Raw genomic sequence first — 19,573 nt, 5'->3', positions numbered from 1 at the left:
AATGATGGCTGGTGTGCAGTTTGGCAGATGAGAACTCGGCTTCCAGTGTGAGGAAAACTCTGAATCTGCATCCACCGCCTTATTTAAGGTGTCTAAGCCTCATTTTCCACTTTCCATGTCTGTAAAATGGGTATAAAAGGGTGGGAAATCTTTTTTGTTTTTTGAGACTCACTCCATTGCCCAGGTTGTAGCACAGTGGCGCGATCTTGGCTCACTGCAACCTCCACATCCCAGGTTTAAGCGATTCTCTTATTTCCCGAGTAGCTGGGATTACAGGCGCCCTCCACCACGCCCAGCTAATTTTTGTATTTTTAGTAGAGACGGGGCTTCACCATGTTGGCCAGACTGGTCCTGAATTCCTGATCTCAAATGATCCTCCTGCCTTGGCCTCCCAAAGTGCTGGGATTACAGGCGTGAGCCACCGTGCCCAGCCAGGGGAGAAATCTTTTAGCCCAGAGTTTGGCACAAAATAGGCACTTAATCAATAATGTCTGTAAATACTGATGATGATGATTCACCCTACGACAGGATTTAAGGGTTGTGAACTTGATTTTAAACGGGTCACTATCGCCCTCTTCTGGCTAGTTGGGATGTCTACATCTCCACTTCTCAATCCTGTGGAATTCAACCCCCACCCAATCCCCATTCCAAGTACGTGCAGCAGGTACCTTTTGGGCTTTGTGAGTGTAGCCGGAAGTCCAGGCAGTCGCAGCCCCCAGGTGTCAGACTGACGCAGGCGTGACACTTTGTGAGTGTTCAGGAAACACAGGCCCCTGCTCTGGCCACCAGGACTTCAGTCATGCCTCCTCCTAACTCTGGGCCTCTGTCTCCCTGTCTGACATGGAAGCTGCACATCTGACCCACAGGGGACCATGGAAGAGCTAAAAAAGTATCTGTTCCCACCACCTGAGACTGTCCTTAGGACACACACAGGGGACCCCCCAGGACAACTCCAGTGTCCACCTGACCCAGAGGAAGCTCCTCAGAAGCCCCCACATTCCAAGGCTCCAGGCACTGTCCAAAGCCAAGTCCAAGGTCAGCTCCTTGGGAGGGAGATGCCTGCTCCTGGGAGTCCAGAGGACCCGGTGCTGGGAGTCCAGGTCCAGAATCTGCATGGCTCTGATCTTGGAGGAGGCATTTAGAACCCGACGGGAAAAGCTATTGAGGCAGCAACTTGTTTTGATGCCCCAGAGTGGAATTATGGGAGAACCACTGCCTCTTTGCAGAGGCACCAAAATTTTCATTCAGATCCCCGAAAGGGTCCCTGCCAACTGCAGGGGGATGGGCACTCCTGGTCTCAGGAGCCACTGCTTCCTTCTGCCAGACCTCCGCCTGGCATCTTCCATTCCCCAGCTGCTTCCACTTGCCACTGGGGGACACTTCGTACCTAAGTGAAGGTGCTCCCTGCAGCCCCGTCTCCCCACTGGCCATCCAGTCCTCGGGAAGGTCTTGCACCCCACTGATCCAGTAGCAAGGGCGTCTTTAGCAAGACCAGAGCCACCTGCTCCCAGCCCTCCCTGCCCCAGGGCAACTATAAACCCACCACACAACGCACACAATTCAGACTTTGTAGCTGTTTTTATTATTAATATTATCTTCTCCTTTAAGCATCCCTTTAAGGGTGAAATGAAATCCAACCATTTACAGAGAAAATGATTTCAGAATGTACATATTGATTTTCCCTTACAAAAAAAATAATACTATTATTGATGTCCTTAAATTATACATTTCCCAGGGTCCTGCCATCTGCTTGGGCAAGTCTTTTCTCCCCACCTGGACTCTCCCTGTTGCCTCCAAAGCTCTCCCATGCTGCCCCTGGAAACCGACATGACCCATGGGTGGACAGGGCCAGCCATGCTTCCTGGATGCTTGGCACAGACAGGCCTCCTTGGGTCTCGGTCTTGGGGCCGGTTATTCCCGGGGGGATATGTAGACATGAGATGTGGCAGCAGTGTGCCAGTGGTCACATTCAGCTTGGTTTCCTTTCATATTGAGGGAGTGGCCCTGGGTTCCTCTGCCCCCCCCCCAAATTCCCAGTGTATGCTGTGATATATGTGAAACTCTTCTATCCCATGCCCTGGCCCCCCACCCCTCTGACAGCTGTCCTCGCCACCAATGGTGAGGCCTTCACTTCTACTGCTGCGAACAGGCCCTGCCCCACCAGGTCTGTGAGGAAGGTAGGGCCTGGCAGCTCTTCCTTCCCTTAGCCCTGAGCTGGTGCCCTGGAGGGACATCCCCACAGCAACTGAGGGTGTCAGGGGCATGGGGTAAGGAAGTTGCCAAGGAGGGAGGCCCCAGGCCAGGGCCCAGGCATGATCAGGAGCCCTGAGATTCCCTGTCCATGGGGTGCAGCCTTGCCTGGATTGACCCAGGGCCACAGAGATCCCCTGGCTTCTTGAGCTACCCCTCCGCCCCAAGAGGAAACAGAAAGGAAGGCTGCTGTGACTTCAAAGGAGGCGTTCCATGGGGGACAGTCCATAGATGGGAGCGAGAGTAGGTCGGAGCCCCTCAGCCCACTTCACACTGGCCTACCAACAGCTGCTCTGAGGCCAGGTCCCCACACCATGCCCTCACTGGGCACTTCACCCAGACAGAGCTGTGGCAAGGAGATACCCTCCTCTCCTGGCCCATCAGAAAACTCCCATCAATAAGACACAAGAGAAAGCCCGCTGGGGCAGGGGGAGGGGATGGGTGGGATGCTGTGGCTGGGGTCGAGAGGGGCTGGGGAGGTAGTGGGCTCTCAGCTGCACAGCCCTCAGGTCAGAATTGTCATTCCTCAGACTGAAAGACAGACAGACGGACAGACCCTGCATCCCCTTTAGCTTTGCTTTCTAGGCTCCCCAAGGGTTTTCTGCCTCAGTCATATTGGGGAGCTGCAGGAGGTGTGGCCACAGGCCTGAGGAAGAGGACACCTGGGCCTGGGCTCCCCCATCCACACACAAGCATGTATTTACAGGGACACAGCAATACAGACATGTACAAATACACACCAAGCATGCACCCATGCCCATAAATACACACACACACACACACACACACACACACACACGCATACGCACAAACATGAGCCATTCCACAGGCCAACTCTGCACACTGGCATCAGTGGGTAGTGTTTGAGGGGCCGAGGGGATGTTTCCCCTTCCCACAGAGTGCAGACTCCTCACTGCCCCTGGTCCTGGGCTACACAGTGAGGGGAACAGGAGCAAGCTGTTCCAGAAGCTCTAACAATGAGACCTGGATCCGATGACTGAGTTATTGCTGCCCCCTCCCCCTCTCCCAGAGATGCTACTGGTTCCCCATATCCATTCTCTTCTCCTCCATCAATAAGAGAACTACCAAGATGAGGCCAGGCACATGGTGGCCCCGCTGAAGACTACACTTCCCAGATTCCCTTGCAGCTGCTTGTGGCCATGTGACTGAGTCCCAGCCAATGAGAAGCCGGCAGAGGTGAGCCTGCCAATTCTGGCTCAGGCCTTTAGCAGGAAGCGGGTATGCCCCTCTTGCCTATTTCTGCTTCCCCCAGGCTTGGATACACACAGGAGTGGGCGCTGGAGCAGCCACTCTGTACCCAGAATTGGAAGGTGCGTATGAAGAAACGCACAGCTGCCCTACCAGCTCTGAGCCATCTCACTCTAGACTAATCAGAAACCAGCGTCAGTCTTGCTTAAACCATCTATTTCAGGGTCTCTTAATCACAGCAGCTTGGAGTCTACACCAACAAAGACACCTCCACCAAGGCCAGCTAGGAGGAACAGGAAGTGTATAACTGGCCTTATTGTCCCTTCTTGGGCCCAGGACAGCCTCATGGCCCCTTCCTGGCTCCCAGCCCTAAGGAGGGGCACAACAGTGATTGCACCTGGGACAGTGAACAGCTGGGACTGGGTATCAGAAGGAAGGCGTGATGGAGAGGGAGAGACAGATCCGTGCGGAGGCCTCATGTCAGTCTTCTCCCCACTTTCCCTGCAAGGCCCCACCTGCAACTGGACTGCTGGCCTTGCAAGGACTGGGTGCACAGTCCACAAGACAGCAATGTAAAAACGGGAGAAGGAGTGTCAAGGCCAGTTTGGAACTAAAAGGAAAGTTCCTCAGGGTTCTTCAGGCTCCTGTGTTGGCTCACGACAGCCCGAGGGGACAGAGACAGACTCAGGCACCAGCCCCCGAGGGCAGCCACGTCTTGTTCTTTGGGGCAGGGGATGGAGTTGTCTTCTGGCCCAGCACTTCTGACAACCCTGCAAAGCATCCCTCAGCACCTCCTCTTGGTGGGATGTGGTTTTTCATCCCCTCCCTCCCAGGTGCCCATGCTTCCTCCTGGACCCAAATGTATCTACTTACAGAGCCCTGGGTCCTCCTGGCAGGCCAGTCTCCCACTTCGAGCCCAAGACCCTGGGATGCCAAATGGTGGGCTTTTTCCCGGCCTGGCCACGCCCCAAAGGCTGCCCCATGAGATCCTGCAGACTCTCTTCCCCCACTCTGCTTGCCCTCCCCTGCTACCCAGGGACCACCAGCACACTCCAGTGGCACCTCCTGGCCACAGCAGTCTTGGCAGTCAGAAGGGCTACCCAGATGTCATGGTCTGCACCCTCTCCCAGCAGGAGAGATGTTTTCTGAGCTCAAAGGCCTGACCCTTGATTCACAAGGGCTTCAGTAGGGAAACCCTACCCCCATCTGTACTCCTTACCTATACCTGGTCCCCTCAAGAACCACGGAGCCGGCAGGAGGCAGGGAGATAGCGCTAGGGGGCCGCCACCCTTGCCCTGCCACGCGCCCTATCAGATCATGCAGCCCTAGCCTTCTGTCTCGTCCAGTTTGCCCCGGGCGGGCAGCCTTCCCTCGGGACCCCTGTGGCGCCGCCCACCTGCCGCCGTGCTCCTGGGCTCCTGGTAGGGGTTGTCCAGCAGGTAGCGGAACTGGTTGTAATTCTTGAGCAGGTACTTGGGCGCGTACATGTGCTCACTGGGGTCTGCGGGCGGGTACTCCTGCTGTGTGCCGTCGAACCAGCCCCCCGTGCGGATCAGGCCACGGATGTAGTTCAGGTCCCGCTTGTCCTCGTAGTCACCCCAGCGCGGGAAGTCGCCGTTCTGGGCGGACACAAGCTTGAAGTAGATGCCCTCAGGCGTGAAGCACCAAGAGCAGTGCCAGCCGGCGAAGTGCAGGGGGCTGCCCAGTGACCACTGCACCAGGATGTGGCCGGTGCGGTTCTCGTACTGCCTGAAGTTGGGCATGGTGTAGTACTGGCGGCGGCGCAGGCGGATGCCGTCCAGGCCGTACACGGCCTGCAGCATGTCCACTGTGCAGCCCGACACCACCTCCAGGGTGCCCGGCTGCTTCCAGAAGAAGCCGTAGAGCGACTTGCGCATGTGGAAGGCGAAGGGCTCGGTCCAGCCGTCGTAGAGCTTGAGGAAGAGGACGCCGTCGCGGGCCGGGATCTCGTCGGCGTCGTCGATGATGAAGACGTCGTCGGGCCGTAGGTTGCGCAGCCGCGAGACGCCGTCCTGGGTGAGGAAGGTGCGCAGGTAGTCATCGGCGATCCAGCCATCCTGCCGGCCTCCGGGTGGGAAGTGGTCCAGGAAGACGTACAGCACCTTGTGGCGGATGTACTCGAAGGTGCCGTTGGTCAGCATCTCCCGGAACTTCAGCGGCCGCGGCTCCCCGTAGGCGGTGAAGTTGGACTCGCACACCACGAAGGCGTCCACCACGTCGCCCAGCTCGTGGAAACGCACGTCCAGCAGGTCAAACTCGTGGTTGACATTGATGGCGTTGATGACGCGGCGCGGCACCTCCCTGGGCACCAGCCGCTCCTTGGTGGGCAGGTTGGAGTACTGCACCACGGTGGGCACGCCGCAGCTGGGTCCGTGCCAGCCGGGCAGGCACACGCACTCCACCCACTTGCGCCGCGCGCCCCGGCCCCCAGTGCGCTCCCGGGCGCTCAGCAGGTACCGGGGTGGACGCCGGGCAGAGGAGCCATTGGCCCGCTCTGGCTTCTCCTCTGGCCGTCCCGGGGGCGGCCTCTCCAGCATCTTGGTACCGGGTTTGAAGCAGACGCCGCCGGCCTTGGTGCGCACGAAATACTCCGTGGTGTCCTCGGGTAGCACGAAGGCCACCCGGTGGAGCTCCTCGGCTGCCTTGCTGGGCGGCAGCGGCTGCAGCAGAGGCGAGTGGGAGTAGAGCGGGGTGCGCAGCAGATCCGGGCCTCCTGGCTCGGGGCTGGCCTGGGGCGTGACCGGCGCATTGTTCCAGAAGAAGCTGGACACCAGGTTAGGGCTGAGGGAGGCCAGTTCTCGGGGGAAGGTGACATAGGACAGGGTCTTGAAGAAGTGCAGGAAGGAGATGAGGCACAGGCCAGCCATACAGAACATGAGAAAGAGCTTGTAGCGTCTCATTTTCATCCTGCGGGAGAGAGAGATGGCAGACCCGTCAGGGCAGGCCAGGCTCCTTTCCCAGGAAGGGGACCTAGGAGGCCTTTGCTGCTACCTTGCTGGGGAATGTCGTAGTCAGCAGCGCCTTGCCCCTGCATGGAGTGACCTCCTGCCCCCAAGAGTCAACTCGTGGTACTAAGGCCCCTGGAAGCCCCAGCATTGAGGACACCCGCATGCTCCGGCAGCCCTACCTCAAGACCCCCAGGCCGCCACCATGCTCCCTCTGCAGCCTGCTCCTTTGCCTGGCCCACCCCACCCTGACTGTAGGGGCTGCACTGCCAGGCTTGGCTGCAGGAGCAAAATACACCCTGGGAAAGGCTGAACCCGAAATGCAGGCCTTGACCCAGGACAGGAGTGGGAGAGCAGGCTGCAAGCTGCAGGCTGCCCTCATGGGTCCTGTTCCTCCCCTCCTATCTTCTTTCTTATGGACGTGCTTACAAACCTTTTGAATACTTTTTCACTGAAGAAAACTCACAGGTCTCAAGGGAAAACACTTAATTCTAACATATTTAAAGAATAAAATCAGGCCAGGTGCAGTGGCTCATGCCTGTAATCCCAACTTTCAGAGGCTGAGGTAGGAGGGTCGATTGAGCCCAGGAGTTTGACAGCTTGGGCAATGTAGTGAGACCCTGTCTCTACAGAAAATTTAAAAATTAGCCAGGTGTAGTGCCATGTGCCTGTGGCCCCAGCTACTCAGGAGGCTGGGGTGGGAGAATCACCTGAGCCCTCAAGGTTAAGGCAGCAGTGAGCCATGACTGCACCACTGCACTCAGCCTGGACCACAGACTGAGACCCCATCTCAAAAATAAAATTTCCCTTCATTATCCCATGCCCTTTAATCTCCAGGCATAAAAATTTGAGGTCGGCTGGGCGCGCTAGCTCACGCCTGTAATACCAGCACTTTGGGAGGCCAAGGTGGGCAGATCACTAGGTCAGGAGTTCAAGACCAGCCTGGCCAACATGGTAAAACCCTGTCCCTACTAAAAATATAAAAAAATTAGCCAGACATGGTGGCGCACATCTGTAATCCTAGTTACTTGAGGCAGGAGAATTACTTGAACCCAGGAGGTGGAGGTTGCATTGAGCTGATATGGCGCCATAGCACTTCAGCCTAGGCGACAAGAGCAAGATTCCATTAAAAAAAAAAAAAATGAAGTTTGTCTCTGGCTTTATATGCAATTTTTCTGTTCTTGGTTTAATATTTTTCATAAATATTACCATATCGGATGCGAAGTCTAACCAAGTTGTTTTCCTCAATCAATGATATATTTAAAAGATTTTGGGCCAGGCACAGTGGCTCACATGTGTAATCCCAGCACTTTGGAAGGCCAAGGCAGGCGAATCACAAGGTCAAGAGATCAAGACCATCCTGGCCAACATGATGAAACTATGTCTCTACTAAAAATACAAAAATCAGCTGGGCATGGTGGCGTGCGCCTGTAGTCCCAGCTACTCGGAGGGCTGAGGCAGGAGAATCGCTTGAACCAGGGAGGTGGAGGTTGCAGTGAGCTGAGATTATGCCACTGCACTCCAACCTGGTGACAGAGCAAGACTCTCCATCTCAAAAAAAAAAAAAAAAAAAAAAGATTTTGGTATCAGTAGAAATAAATGTACCAGTTCCTTTTAAATTCCACATATTACATGGTTATTGTGAATGAATCACTGTATTAATGAGTGACTCACAATGTAACCATTTATACAGTTTATCAGTTGGTTTATGGCTGTGGATTGGAGATGCTTGTATATTCTTATTCTCCAATTTAAATAAACTTTTTTTTTTTTTAAAGGCAGAGTCTTGCTCTGTCACCCAGGCTGAAGTGCAGTGGCACAATCTTAGCTCGCTGCAGCCTCTGCCTCCCAGGTTCAAGCAATTCTCCCCCGTCAGCCTCCGAAGTAGCTGGGATTATAGGCATACACCACCACACCCAGCTAGTTTTTATATTTTCAGTAGAGATGGGATTTTGCCATGTTGGCCAGGCTAGTCTTGAACTCCTGATCTCAGGTGATCCGCCCACCTTGGCCTCCCAAAGTGCTGAGATTACAGGCGTGAGCCACCATGCCTGGCCTAAATAAACTTTTAATTTTAGAATATTTGTAGATTCTCAGAAAAATTGCAAAGACAGCACAGAGCTCACACACTTTACCCCATTGCTCCCATTTTACACCACTAGGTACATTTGTCACAACTAGGAAACGGACATCAGCATGTCACCTGTAGCCAAACCCCACACTGGATTTGGTGCCTCATTTTATGAATGAGCTGTAGAGCCACAGGGCACCTCCGACTGCAGCCATCCAGCTCATTTCACTCTTGAGCCTAGGCAGGCAGGCAGGCCAGGAGTTTATATCCATTTGACCAATGAAAATGCTGGGTGGGGCCGAGTGGGACCAGTGTCCTGTCAGGGGGAACGAGTCACAGAAGAAGCTGAGACAAAAACCTTGCCTTTGGCATCTGGCACTGTGCTTCTACTTAGACGTTCTTTCCCTTAAAATGTTTTCATCTGTGGTTTCTCTTTATTTCTGGTTCTTTCTCTGGGTCATACTCTTCCCCCTCACTTTTTTGAGACAGAGTTTCACTCTGTTGCCCAGGCTGGAGTGCAGTGGCACCATCTCTGCTCACTGCAACCTCCATCTCTTGGGTTCAAGTGATTCTCCTGCCTCAGCCTCCCAAGCAGCTGGGATTACAGGCACCTGTCATCATGACCGGCTAATTTTTGTATTTTTAGTAGAGATGTGGTTTTACCACATCACAGCACTTTGGGAAGCTGAGGTGGGTGGATCACCTGAGGTCAGGAGTTTGAGACCAGCCTGCCTACCACGGTGAAACCCCGTCTCTAGTAGTGGCGGGCACCTATAATCCCAGCTACTCGGGAGGCTGAGACAGGAGAATCGATTGAACCTGGGAGGTGGAGGTTGCAGTGAGCTGAGATCACACCACTGTACTCTAACAAGGCTCCATCTCAACAAAAGAAAAGAGAAGAAAAGAAAGATAGGCACTTGGCTTCCAACAAGTCTCCTCATCATGCAGAACCTTAGTTTCTCCATCTGTGAAATGGTCACAGAGTTCCTGGCATGTAGCATGTGCTCAATAAGCTCTTGTTCCTTTCAATGCTCAAGACTAGATGCCCCCAATTTAATTTTCTCTAAGCCACATAGTCATAAGGCACAGAATCATTACATGATTGATCTAGAAATTTTAAGGACCATCTCCTCCAACTCTTTCATTTTATAGAGGCGGAAGCCAGAACCTAGGGGGCTCAGAGACCTGCCCAAAGTCACAACAGAGCTGGAGTGTGAAGTGGGCAGCTGTGTCCCTGCACCAGGTGCCCCTCGTGGCCTCACCTTGGCAGAGTCCTGAGTAGGCTGGTAAGGAGCTGCCAAGCTGCTGATCCCAACAGTCAGGGCAGCACTTGCCCTGTTCAAGCTCAGATATTCATCCTCCAGTAAACACCACTGCGCCTGGCCTGAGTGGGGTATTTTTCTCTACTTGGGACCTGCTTCTGTGGACCACACTCCAAGTTACACAACTGGTGTAAGGTATGTGGCGGGCATGGCCCGGGACTGCCGTTCAGACTCTAAATCCCCTCGCAGCACAAACAAAGGTTTTAGCAAAGCAAGGCAAGGGGAACCCAGAGAGGCAAGGAAACAGCCTGCTTGGCATAAAGGGCCTCCGTGGACCTGCTGAGGTCAGACTGACCCAGCTGCTCCTTGGCTGCCTTTCAGGATCTAGTTACTCGCAGCCAGCTGTGCCCTTCTGAACACGGACTCACCAGTGCTTGGGAGCTCCCCTCTGAGTCACTGGAGCCTTTAGGACAGGGCTGCTTGAAAAGGCCTCAGTCTGGCTTGCTGCTGAGAATCATGGATCTGAGCATGTTTCCCTCATCACTCAGGTTGCTAGGAGGCTCAGAAGCACACAGTGGTAGCCCAGAGCATGTCAACAGTGCCTCACAGACCATATTTTCTTAGACTCCTTCACCTGCAGCTGCCTGCATAGTTTCAATCCTTTTCAGCTCAATTCCCTTGTATCTTTTCATTTTTTGATTGAGACAGCATATAAATAAAATGAAATAAATAAGCACTGGCACTCAGGTCTCATTTAAGTCTCTTAACCACGCTGGTGGGTCATTTAAACTACACTGTTTTAACAGACGGAGAAAACGAGACTCAGAAAGATGGCAAGACTTTTCCTAAAGGACATTAAGGAGGTGGCTGAGTTAGGACTTGAATGTAAGTTCTGGTTCTCAAGCCAGCGCCTCTCTCCCTCACCACAGCTGAGACCACCAGATGCCTCCGTAGTGCAGGTGTCCCAGCTGTGGGCTAAAGCCACGGGCCCAAACTGGGCCCCAGTTGGTGGCATTTCTGCTTCCATTACAAAGCTTCATCAAAGCTGGGCACAGTGGCGCATGCCTGTGATCCCTGCACTTTGGGAGGACAAGGCAGGCAGATTGCTTGAGCCCAGGAGTTTGAGACCAGCCTGGGCAACATGGCTAAACCCTGTGTCTCTAAAAAAAAAAAAAAAAAATGAGCAGGGTGTGCTGGCCCGTGCCTGTGGTTCCATCTACTGGGGAAGCTGAGGTGGGAAGACTGCTTGAGCCCTGCACATCAAGGCTGCAGTGAGCTAAGATCGCAGTACTGCACTCCAGCCTGGGTGTGGGGTTGAGACCCTTATCTCAAAAGCAAAAACAACAGAGCATCGAAAAACCATCAGGTGTAGCAATAAAACCATCACTGAGGCTGACAGGGCCCCAGGACTGTAACATGTCCTAAGCATGTTACGCGTGTGACTACACGGAATCCTCCCAACACGAAGCAGATGCCCTTGTACAAGGAAACTGAGGTCAGGGAGGTGATGTTGCTCGAACAGCATTGCACAATAGAAGGATGACACTGGATCCTGTAGGGTCACTCATGGGCTTGTGTCCAGTGGTAAAGCTGTCCTGAGCCCCTTCCAGCTGCCAAATTCAACCCAAGTGGGGTGACAGGGCCCCTGAGGAGTCCACCTGTGACCAGTGAAGACAACCCAGTGGATGGTGCAGCCTCTGTGGCATCTGATCCACACAGCATGCCAGAGGGTGCCCACCCAACCCACGTCACTCATTCAGCACGAATCCTGCCGGAGCCCCCTGTGCGCCAGGCACCTCAGTGGGCACTGGGAATATGGGGGAGACAGGATGAACCAAAATCCCTGTCCTCAGGGAGCCTGCTGGGCACCCAGCAGGTAGGAGCCTGCGTATACTACAAACACAAGTCAGGTCGGAAAACTGCGCACCCAAAGTGGCCGTGCTCCGGAGAAAGACAAAGCAGGTAACGGGCAGGAGGGAGTGCGTCATGCATCCAGTGATGAATGGGGCGGGCAGGGCAGGCTCACTGGGGAGGCGACATGAGCAGAGACTCCACGCAGGAGAGGGTGCCAGGGAAGAATGTTCCAGGCAGAAGGCACAACCGGTGACCCGGCAGGAATGCGTGCGCACAAGTGAAGAACAGCAAGGCGGGTGGGATGGAGCAAGCGAAGGGATGAACCCAGGGAATGAACCCAGATTACACAGGGCCTGGAGCCATGGTTAGAAATGTGGCTTTCACTGGGGGATTCGAAGAAAAGAAGGCCATGGCCTGACCTTGGTGTGAACGGCTCACTTTGGCTGCTCTGCTGAGAATGGACGCACACTTCAAGGACAGGGCAGGGGAAGCCAGAAGGCCAAACTGAACTGCCCAAGCAAGTCAGGGCGGCTTCCCCCAGGGTGTAGGGAGTAAACTGTGCTCAGATTCTGCTGGGTTTGCTGAAGAGCTGGATGTGAGCAAGGCAGCACACCGGCTGGCTCCCAGTGTGGAAGACTCCATCAGCCCTTGACTGGGGTGGAGGAGGCCGGCCCTACCTGGCAGAGCTGGAGGTTATAGCCAGCATCGGTCTCTACAGGGCCTTGCCCTAACCACTACTTCTCCTGCAGACAACGCTGAGGCTGAGCATGAAGGACATGGCCAAGGTAGCACAGCTGTCTAGCAGTAGGTCCCGGGCTAACCTTGGTCTCTGGATCCAAACCTCAGATGCTTTCTGCAGCATGCTGTCTAGAGCTTCACCCTAGGAATGGGCGGGGTGGGAGATGCTTTATGTCTGTGGTCCCCCTGTGGCCTCCGGGAGTGGGAGCTGCAGTATGGGCATGGTTCAGCCCCCTGCCCCACTCCCACCCACTTCCCTGGATGTACGTGGCTTGAGGTCCTCCAGGAGGGTCACTGTGGTCAGGATCTGCCTGGAGAATAATGTTAGCTGAGTGAGAACTTGGGGCCTCCCCTGGGCTGGGCCATTGCCCTCTGTGGCCCAGGCAGGCAGTTCTCTGAGGACAAAACCCCTCTCCAGCTCCTTCCCACTGCCAAGGCTGATCTCTGTTAGCGCAGATGCCATACTCTGACCCTTACTCAGTTTGTTAAAATTCACCTAGTATTTCTTAGATGCCTGCTCTGTGCCAAGATTGGCCTCCCTGGAACCAAAGGGAGGCCACCCACCTCCACCCACCTCTGCCCCAAGCCAGAGCCCATCCCAGACTCTCTCGATCTCCCCCTGGCTCCTCACTGTCATCGATGTTCTTATACTCACTATGAACAGAGCAGGTCACCTGACCTGTCTCAGCCTCAACTCCTCCGTCTGTAAAATGGGTATCATTATCTCTGCCCAGTTATTTCAAGTAAGAATCAGAGAGACCTAACCACAGCCTCAGCCCCCGTCAACACTAAACTTATTTTCCCCTAGAAGTCTGTCTTCCCAGCTGGCATACAAGCTCCCTGGAGCAGGGAATGTACACAGCAGGTGCTCAATGAGACCACCCTGCACTGCCCTGGACCTCCACAACTCCGTCACCATCACTTCCTTGCACTTGGACTCCCCAGTTCAAATCCCAGCTCTGCCACTCCTATCGGTGTGGCCTTGTGCAGGTGAAACACTTCTGTACCTCTCTTTTCTCATCGATAGTGAGGGTTGAAAAAAGTCCACGAGATGCCTAGTGCACAGTAAGCACTCAGTGACAAGTGCTAGCTCTTCTTCTCCCTATTATTATTTCTCAGCCTGGCAGAGAAGAGAAACAGTGAGCTTTTGGGTGGGGGCACAGCAGAAGCAGAGTTTTGGAGGTGAGTCCCTGGCATGGTCTCAGCCCAGGAGGGTACTGTCCTGTCTCAGAGCAAAATGTAAACCTCCTGTGGGGAGGGAACACAGGCCAGGAAGCCATGCCTCCTGAATCTCCAGGAGAAGCGGGGCTTGATGCCCCACCCCCACCCCACTGCCAGACACCCTGTGAGTTGCACCCAGCTCCAGAGGCCTGTGCCTTTTAAAATTTTTTTTAGACAAGGTCCTGTCTTACTCTGTTGCCCAGGCAGGCCCAGTACAGTGGGGTGGTCATGGCTCACTGTAGCCTTGAACTCCCAGGTTCAAGTGATCCTCCCACCTCAGCCTCCTGAGTAGCTCGGACCACAGGCATGTGCCACCTCTTGGCTAATTATTTAAACATTTTTTTTTGTAGAGATGAGGTCTCCCTACGTTGCCAAGCTGGTCTCACTTCCTGGGCTCAAGTGATGCTCCCACCTTGGCCTCCCAGTGTTGGGATTGCAGTTGTGAGCCACCGCGTCTGGCCGGACCTGGGTCTGTCGGGTAAGTGGTAGAGCATGGGCCAGGTGCTTTCTGGCAGCCAGGTGATCCTGGACATGGGAGTCCGAGGCCGACATGGGATGGCAGCAGGCCTCAGGCAGTGGCTATGCCCTGGAGGGTCTGAGCTAGACAGACTTCTTTCCTTCCCTCCTTCTTCCCTCTTCTGCCGTTTTTCTTTGGGCTATGCTTGGAAGGCTGATGGGCTGAAGGAGGGAAGCCGATGAGCCCAAACTCCGTGCCCCAGCCATGACCTCACATTCAGAACTCAGGTGGAGCCCAGTCGGGGGCTTCTGGCCAAGGAGAAAGGAGGTGCTCCCTGGAGGCCACTGACTATGATGGGAGCTGGCCAGGCAGGCAGCAGCCTACCAGGGGCACTCACACTGACAGCTGTCACTTGGTGATGGGCGGCTCCCGTGGAGCTCTCCGTGGTCCTGAGCTCGCCTGCGCTGACCAGGGTCCTAGCTCAGCCCCCAGGGTGCCCTTGGCTGGCCGCACCCTGGCTCCTGCCAGCCTCCTCCGTGGTTCAGACAGTTCATGTCTTAATAGCCATTTCCCCTGTCTCCCACCTTCTGGCCCCTTCTCTGCCTGCCCCTCAACACCTGATCTCTGGTGTCTTCAGCTGGGGGACTCAACTCCTCCCGAAGAGGCCAACTGTCATGTGTGTCCAGCAATGGGCAGACCCAATACCCAGTGAGCACTCAGGGCATCCCTGGAATGTTCATGAGGGGCAATCTGGAGACTGCCAGGCACACCCTCAGCCTCCACTCCTGGACAGGAAGTAGCCCATCCACGGCCCCCAGCCCTGGTACACCTCAGGGTGGACCTGTACTACCTCTCCAGGAGTTAGTTCATCTGCTTGGAAGGGCTTTGCACTGAAGCCCATCTCCCTGTGCTCCTTCCACCCGGCCCAGTCCTTCCCCATGTGACCTGAGAGCTCAGCCCCCTCCAAAAGGAAGTCAGGAGGCACATCTTTGCAGCAACCCCAGCCATGTGCAGCAGCTCCTGGGGCACAGGGTAGGCCAGTGGCTGCAATGGCCAGATCCAAACACTGCTTTTGACCTTAGCAAGTCTCTGCCTCGTGCCTCCATTTCTCCCTCCATGATATGCAGGTATAACCATTTCTATCTCATAGGGTTGTTGTGAGTTGAGTGAATTAATCCCAGAAGAAAGCTAGGGAGCACCCTAAGCACACAATAGGTGCTCAGGACATGCTGGTTCCACTGTTACTGCAAGTCTGGAGGATTTGGTTTGAATCCCAGTGCCATGACTTACTTGCTGTGTGCCCTTTGGCAAGTTACTTAGCCTCTCTGGTCCTAAGTCTTCTCCGATGTAAAAGGAAGATGTCACCCTCTGTTTTGCAGTCCTGTGGGAGACCTGGCTGAGCCATGGTGTCAAAGCATTCTGCATGGGGCCTGGCCATTTGCAGAGGTTCTATAAATGCATGTTTTTCTTTCTTTCCTTCTATTTGGGTTTCCTGCTGGACAACCAAATGCAGATGAATCCCTGAATGTACCAGGCCTTGCTCCTGACTGGCTTTATTACCTTTAAGAAAGGTAACAAAGATGCCTTTATTGAGGTACAAAGGAAGCTGGGTCAACTGGGGGACTGCTTAACCCTGACTAGCACCCCCAGCCTGTGGGGCCTTTCTAAGTAACTCACCAGGCATTCAGGACCTAAGGCCAGACTCTGGGGAATCTGGAGCCCAGCCGAGGCTTGCAGACTCCTCTCCTTGGTCCAGAGGCCCGTGACTAAGAATTTGGTCCAAGCCTTCACTCAGGCCAGTGCCCCTGCAAGTGCACAGCTGGCCTCTGCATGTCCACTTCCAATGGCTGCCCATTCCAGTCCCTTTGACCTGCTAGAAATTCCTTCTTCTGTTGACCTTCATCAGTTTCCCTGGAGCTTCTGCTACTGGTTCCTTCCCTGGGGTAAAGCAGAGTGAGTCAGCATCTCAGGGGTCAGAAGACAGTAAGCACATCCCCTGGACTCTGAGACTAAATGCAGCATGAGCTTTCAGGATCCCACATGGGGAGACGGGCAGACGAGGTGGCTGCAGAACATGACCCATCTGGAGTCCCGGCGAGATGGAGAAACAGCTGCTGCTGTGTCCTCCCTGCTCATTGTCTGACTTGTTCCTGTAACTGACGCCCATCCACAAGGCAGGCTACACACCTGACTTGTTCCTGTGACTGACACCCATCCACAAGGCAGGCTACACACCTGGCTTGTTCCTGTGACTGACGCCCATCCACAAGGCAGGCTACACACCTGGCTTGTTCCTGTGACTGACGCCCATCCGCAAGGCAGGACTATACACCTGGCTTGTTCCTGTAACTGACGCCCATCCACAAGGCAGGCTACACACCTGGCTTGTTCCTGTGACTGACACCCATCCACAAGGCAGGCTACACACCTGGCTTGTTCCTGTGACTGACGCCCATCCGCAAGGCAGGCTACACACCTGGCTTGTTCCTGTGACTGACGCCCATCCGCAAGGCAGGACTATACACCTGGCTTGTTCCTGTAACTGACGCCCATCCACAAGGCAGGCTACACACCTGGCTTGTTCCTGTGACTGACGCCCATCCACAAGGCAGGCTACACACCTGGCTTGTTCCTGTGACTGACGCCCATCCACAAGGCAGGCTACACACCTGGCTTGTTCCTGTGACTGACACCCATCCACAAGGCAGGCTACACACCTGGCTTGTTCCTGTGACTGACACCCATCCACAAGGCAGGCTACACACCTGGCTTGTTCCTGTGACTGACGCCCATTTGCAAGGCAGGCCTACACACCTGGCTTGTTCCTGTAACTGATGCCCATCCACAAGGCAGGACTATACACCTGGCTTGTTCCTGTGACTGACGCCCATCCACAAGGCAGGCTACACACCTGGCTTGTTCCTGTGACTGACACCCATTTGCAAGGCAGGCCTACACACCTGACTTGTTCCTGTGACTGACGCCCATCCACAAGGCAGGCTACACACCTGGCTTGTTCCTGTGACTGACACCCATTTGCAAGGCAGGCTACACACCTGGCTTGTTCCTGTGACTGATGCCCATCCGCAAGGCAGGCCTACACAAAGTGGCCACTCTGCAATTGATGTCTTATCCCAGCTACTGGTGGACATCGGGGACGCAGCTATGTGTGCCTCCATTTTGCAGATGAGGACATGGAGGCCTCAAGAGATTAAGCGACTCACTCAGCCACACACAGCAGATAGGAATGAAACTGGCGGAAACTGAGACTCTCCACACGTCCTGCAGGTACTGACAGGTGGACTGCAGATCTGGGGATTCTTCTTCAGGCCAAAGACAAGTGGCCTGGATGAGGGAGGGCCTGGTGGACCATGACACCCAGCCCCCGGGAATTCTGCCTCCGTGGCAGGCTCAGAGGGAAGGAGTGTGCTTCGGGGCCAGGCCTGGCCAAAGACTCCATCTTCCCTGGATGACCAGAGTCAAATCCTTGCAAATCCCATTCACCATGGGGCAGGTGGGACAGCGTCTGCTGTGCCCACCCATGGACTAAGAAACTAGGTGGAGGGAGGAAAGACAGAACTACAAGGGGAGCAGTTCTTGGATTAGGCAGGCAGGGTTCAGGGAAGACAGGGTGCCCAGTCCACCAGAATACCCACGAGAGTCTCAGCTCCACAGAGTCAGCCCCACTCTCTGCTGGCTCAGCTCCAGGGTGGAGGGCTTGCCAAAGGCTCAGCCCAACACCCACCCCCAGGAGCCCTTTCCATGGCAGCCCCACCTCCAGCCCCTGTGCAGGTACCACTCTCTCCCCTCCAAACCCATCCCCTTCAGCTGATCCCAGCCCCCTGCAGGCTGCCTGAGGACTTTCCCACAGAGTGCCGGCAAGCGTCTGTTCCCAAAGCTGGGATCTACCCCTGCTTGGACTCTGCCCCTCCCACACTGGTCACTGGTCCACCCAGGGCAAGAGCTTCTCATCCCCAGAGGCCTGTTCCGTAATGTTTTCGTTTTTTAGAGATGAGACCTCACTGTTTCCCAGGTTGGATATGAACTCCTGGACTCAAGCAATCCTCCCACCTCAGCCTCTCGAGTAGCTGGGACTAGTCTAGCACTACCATACTTGGCTTAATTGAATTGAATTTGAATTTGAATAGCTGCATGCTCTAGTGGCGATTGCATTAGGTGGTGCAATCTAGACTGAATGGGGAGGGCAGGAGGCAGGGAGCCAACCGGGTCCACCACACCAGCACCCTGGACACTGCTGGGGAGAGCCAGGGAGCTGGAGCAAGGGAGCATCTCAGGCGCCCAGACTGGGAGACGGGCCGTGAAGAAAGGGCCAGGGACGGGGTGGTGGTGAGCTGATGCGGAGGTCCCAGCTGAGAGGGGCTCATAGAGCACTGGGTAACTATAGGAGGGAGGGATGCAGCTCTGGGGAGCAGCCTGACACTGGGGTGCAGGGGCATTAGGCAGGTGATTGGCAGGAGACCTTGGGAGGGGAGGTGGGCTAAAGGCAGGCCTCAGGGCCCAATATACGGATGTACAGGTGTATCCCATGGACCTGGTCCCGTGGGCACTGAGGACAGCTGTTTCCCAGACAGGTCCCTGGAACTCCCCTCCAGGTGCCCCAGGACCCAAGAGAGAGGTGGAGTGGAGAGAGAAAGGAAACAAAGCCCAGGGACCCGCCCCGCAAAACACAAGAAGATGCTCCCAGCTTTTCAATTTCAGACACAAGTTCCTTGCAAGATTTTGTTTGAAGGAAAACTTCTATAGTAAAAAAGTCTGACAAGGCCTGCTGTGAATCCATCCCTAACTCTACGAGCAGGGAGACGGAGGCCCTGAGGGGGGGTCACTTGGTGGAGGCTGCACCACAAGCAGAACCCAGGTCTCTCTGACTCCAGAGAGGCAGGGGCACTGGGCTGGGGCTTTTCCATCTTGGATCTTCAGCCCCCAGCCCAGGCAGGGAAGGGACCATATGGACATGGTGGGGGGGAGAGGGGGCAGAGGGCGGCTGTCCCTCTTGCGCTAGTGGTGCCTGTGCACATTTCATGAGGGCCCGAGGGCTCTGGCTGCCTCCTACACACAGAGCCTGGAATGGAGAGGTGTAAATTGCCCTAGGGGAACCAGGCCAGGCCAGAAGTGGGCAGTGGCTCCTGCCCCAAGCGTCCAGAGCAAACATTCAGTGAACGTTTGGGATTAGCCAGAGGAATGAGTACTGTAGGAGGCGTTTCAGGCACAGGGCTCTTTATCTCTCAGGGAGGGATCCGCCCTCATGAAGAGAGCCCCTCTGCAGGGCCAGGAGGCAGTGGGGCCTGGGCCAGGTGCAGGGAAGGTGCCCCCGGCTGTGAGAGGGTTGAGGGGATGTGAAGACTGGAGCGCTACTGGCCTCACTTCATTCCACCCCCATAGGCACACAGGGCCTCAGATTCACAGCAGCAGGTAACAGTAGCAGGTCCACACCCACCTGTAGCCTCAGGGCTTCTCAAAACTTCCGGGGCAAAGTCCAGGCTGCTGCCTTCAGCCTTGCCCAAGGCAAGGGCCCCTCTCACCCCCA

At 55.1% G+C, this 19,573-nt stretch overlaps 1 protein-coding gene across 5 annotated transcripts in view; it reads right to left on the bottom strand.

Annotated features, from left to right (window-relative positions):
* Nucleotides 1–1,563: 1,563 nt before the first annotated feature.
* Nucleotides 1,564–19,573, bottom strand: part of MGAT3 (beta-1,4-mannosyl-glycoprotein 4-beta-N-acetylglucosaminyltransferase) — a 39,091-nt gene continuing 21,081 nt past the window's right edge. For 4 of the 5 annotated variants that reach the window (XM_035268856.3, XM_035268929.3, XM_054245904.2 and 1 more), the window contains exon 2: nt 1,564–6,387. In XM_035268856.3, the coding sequence (XP_035124747.3) occupies nt 4,785–6,387 (1,603 nt within the window). In that variant the 3' untranslated portion in view covers nt 1,564–4,784. Of the gene's footprint in view, nt 6,388–15,705; nt 15,967–19,573 lie in introns of all 5 variants that reach the window. The other variant, XM_035268988.3, reaches the window with a different exon arrangement.

The sequence above is a fragment of the Callithrix jacchus genome, chromosome 1 (genome assembly GCF_049354715.1).
Source record: "Callithrix jacchus isolate 240 chromosome 1, calJac240_pri, whole genome shotgun sequence".
In the NCBI taxonomy this organism is placed as follows: domain Eukaryota; kingdom Metazoa; phylum Chordata; class Mammalia; order Primates; family Cebidae; genus Callithrix; species Callithrix jacchus.
The sequence above is the reverse complement of the archived record's forward strand: the minus strand, read 5'-3'. Positions and strand labels throughout refer to the sequence as shown.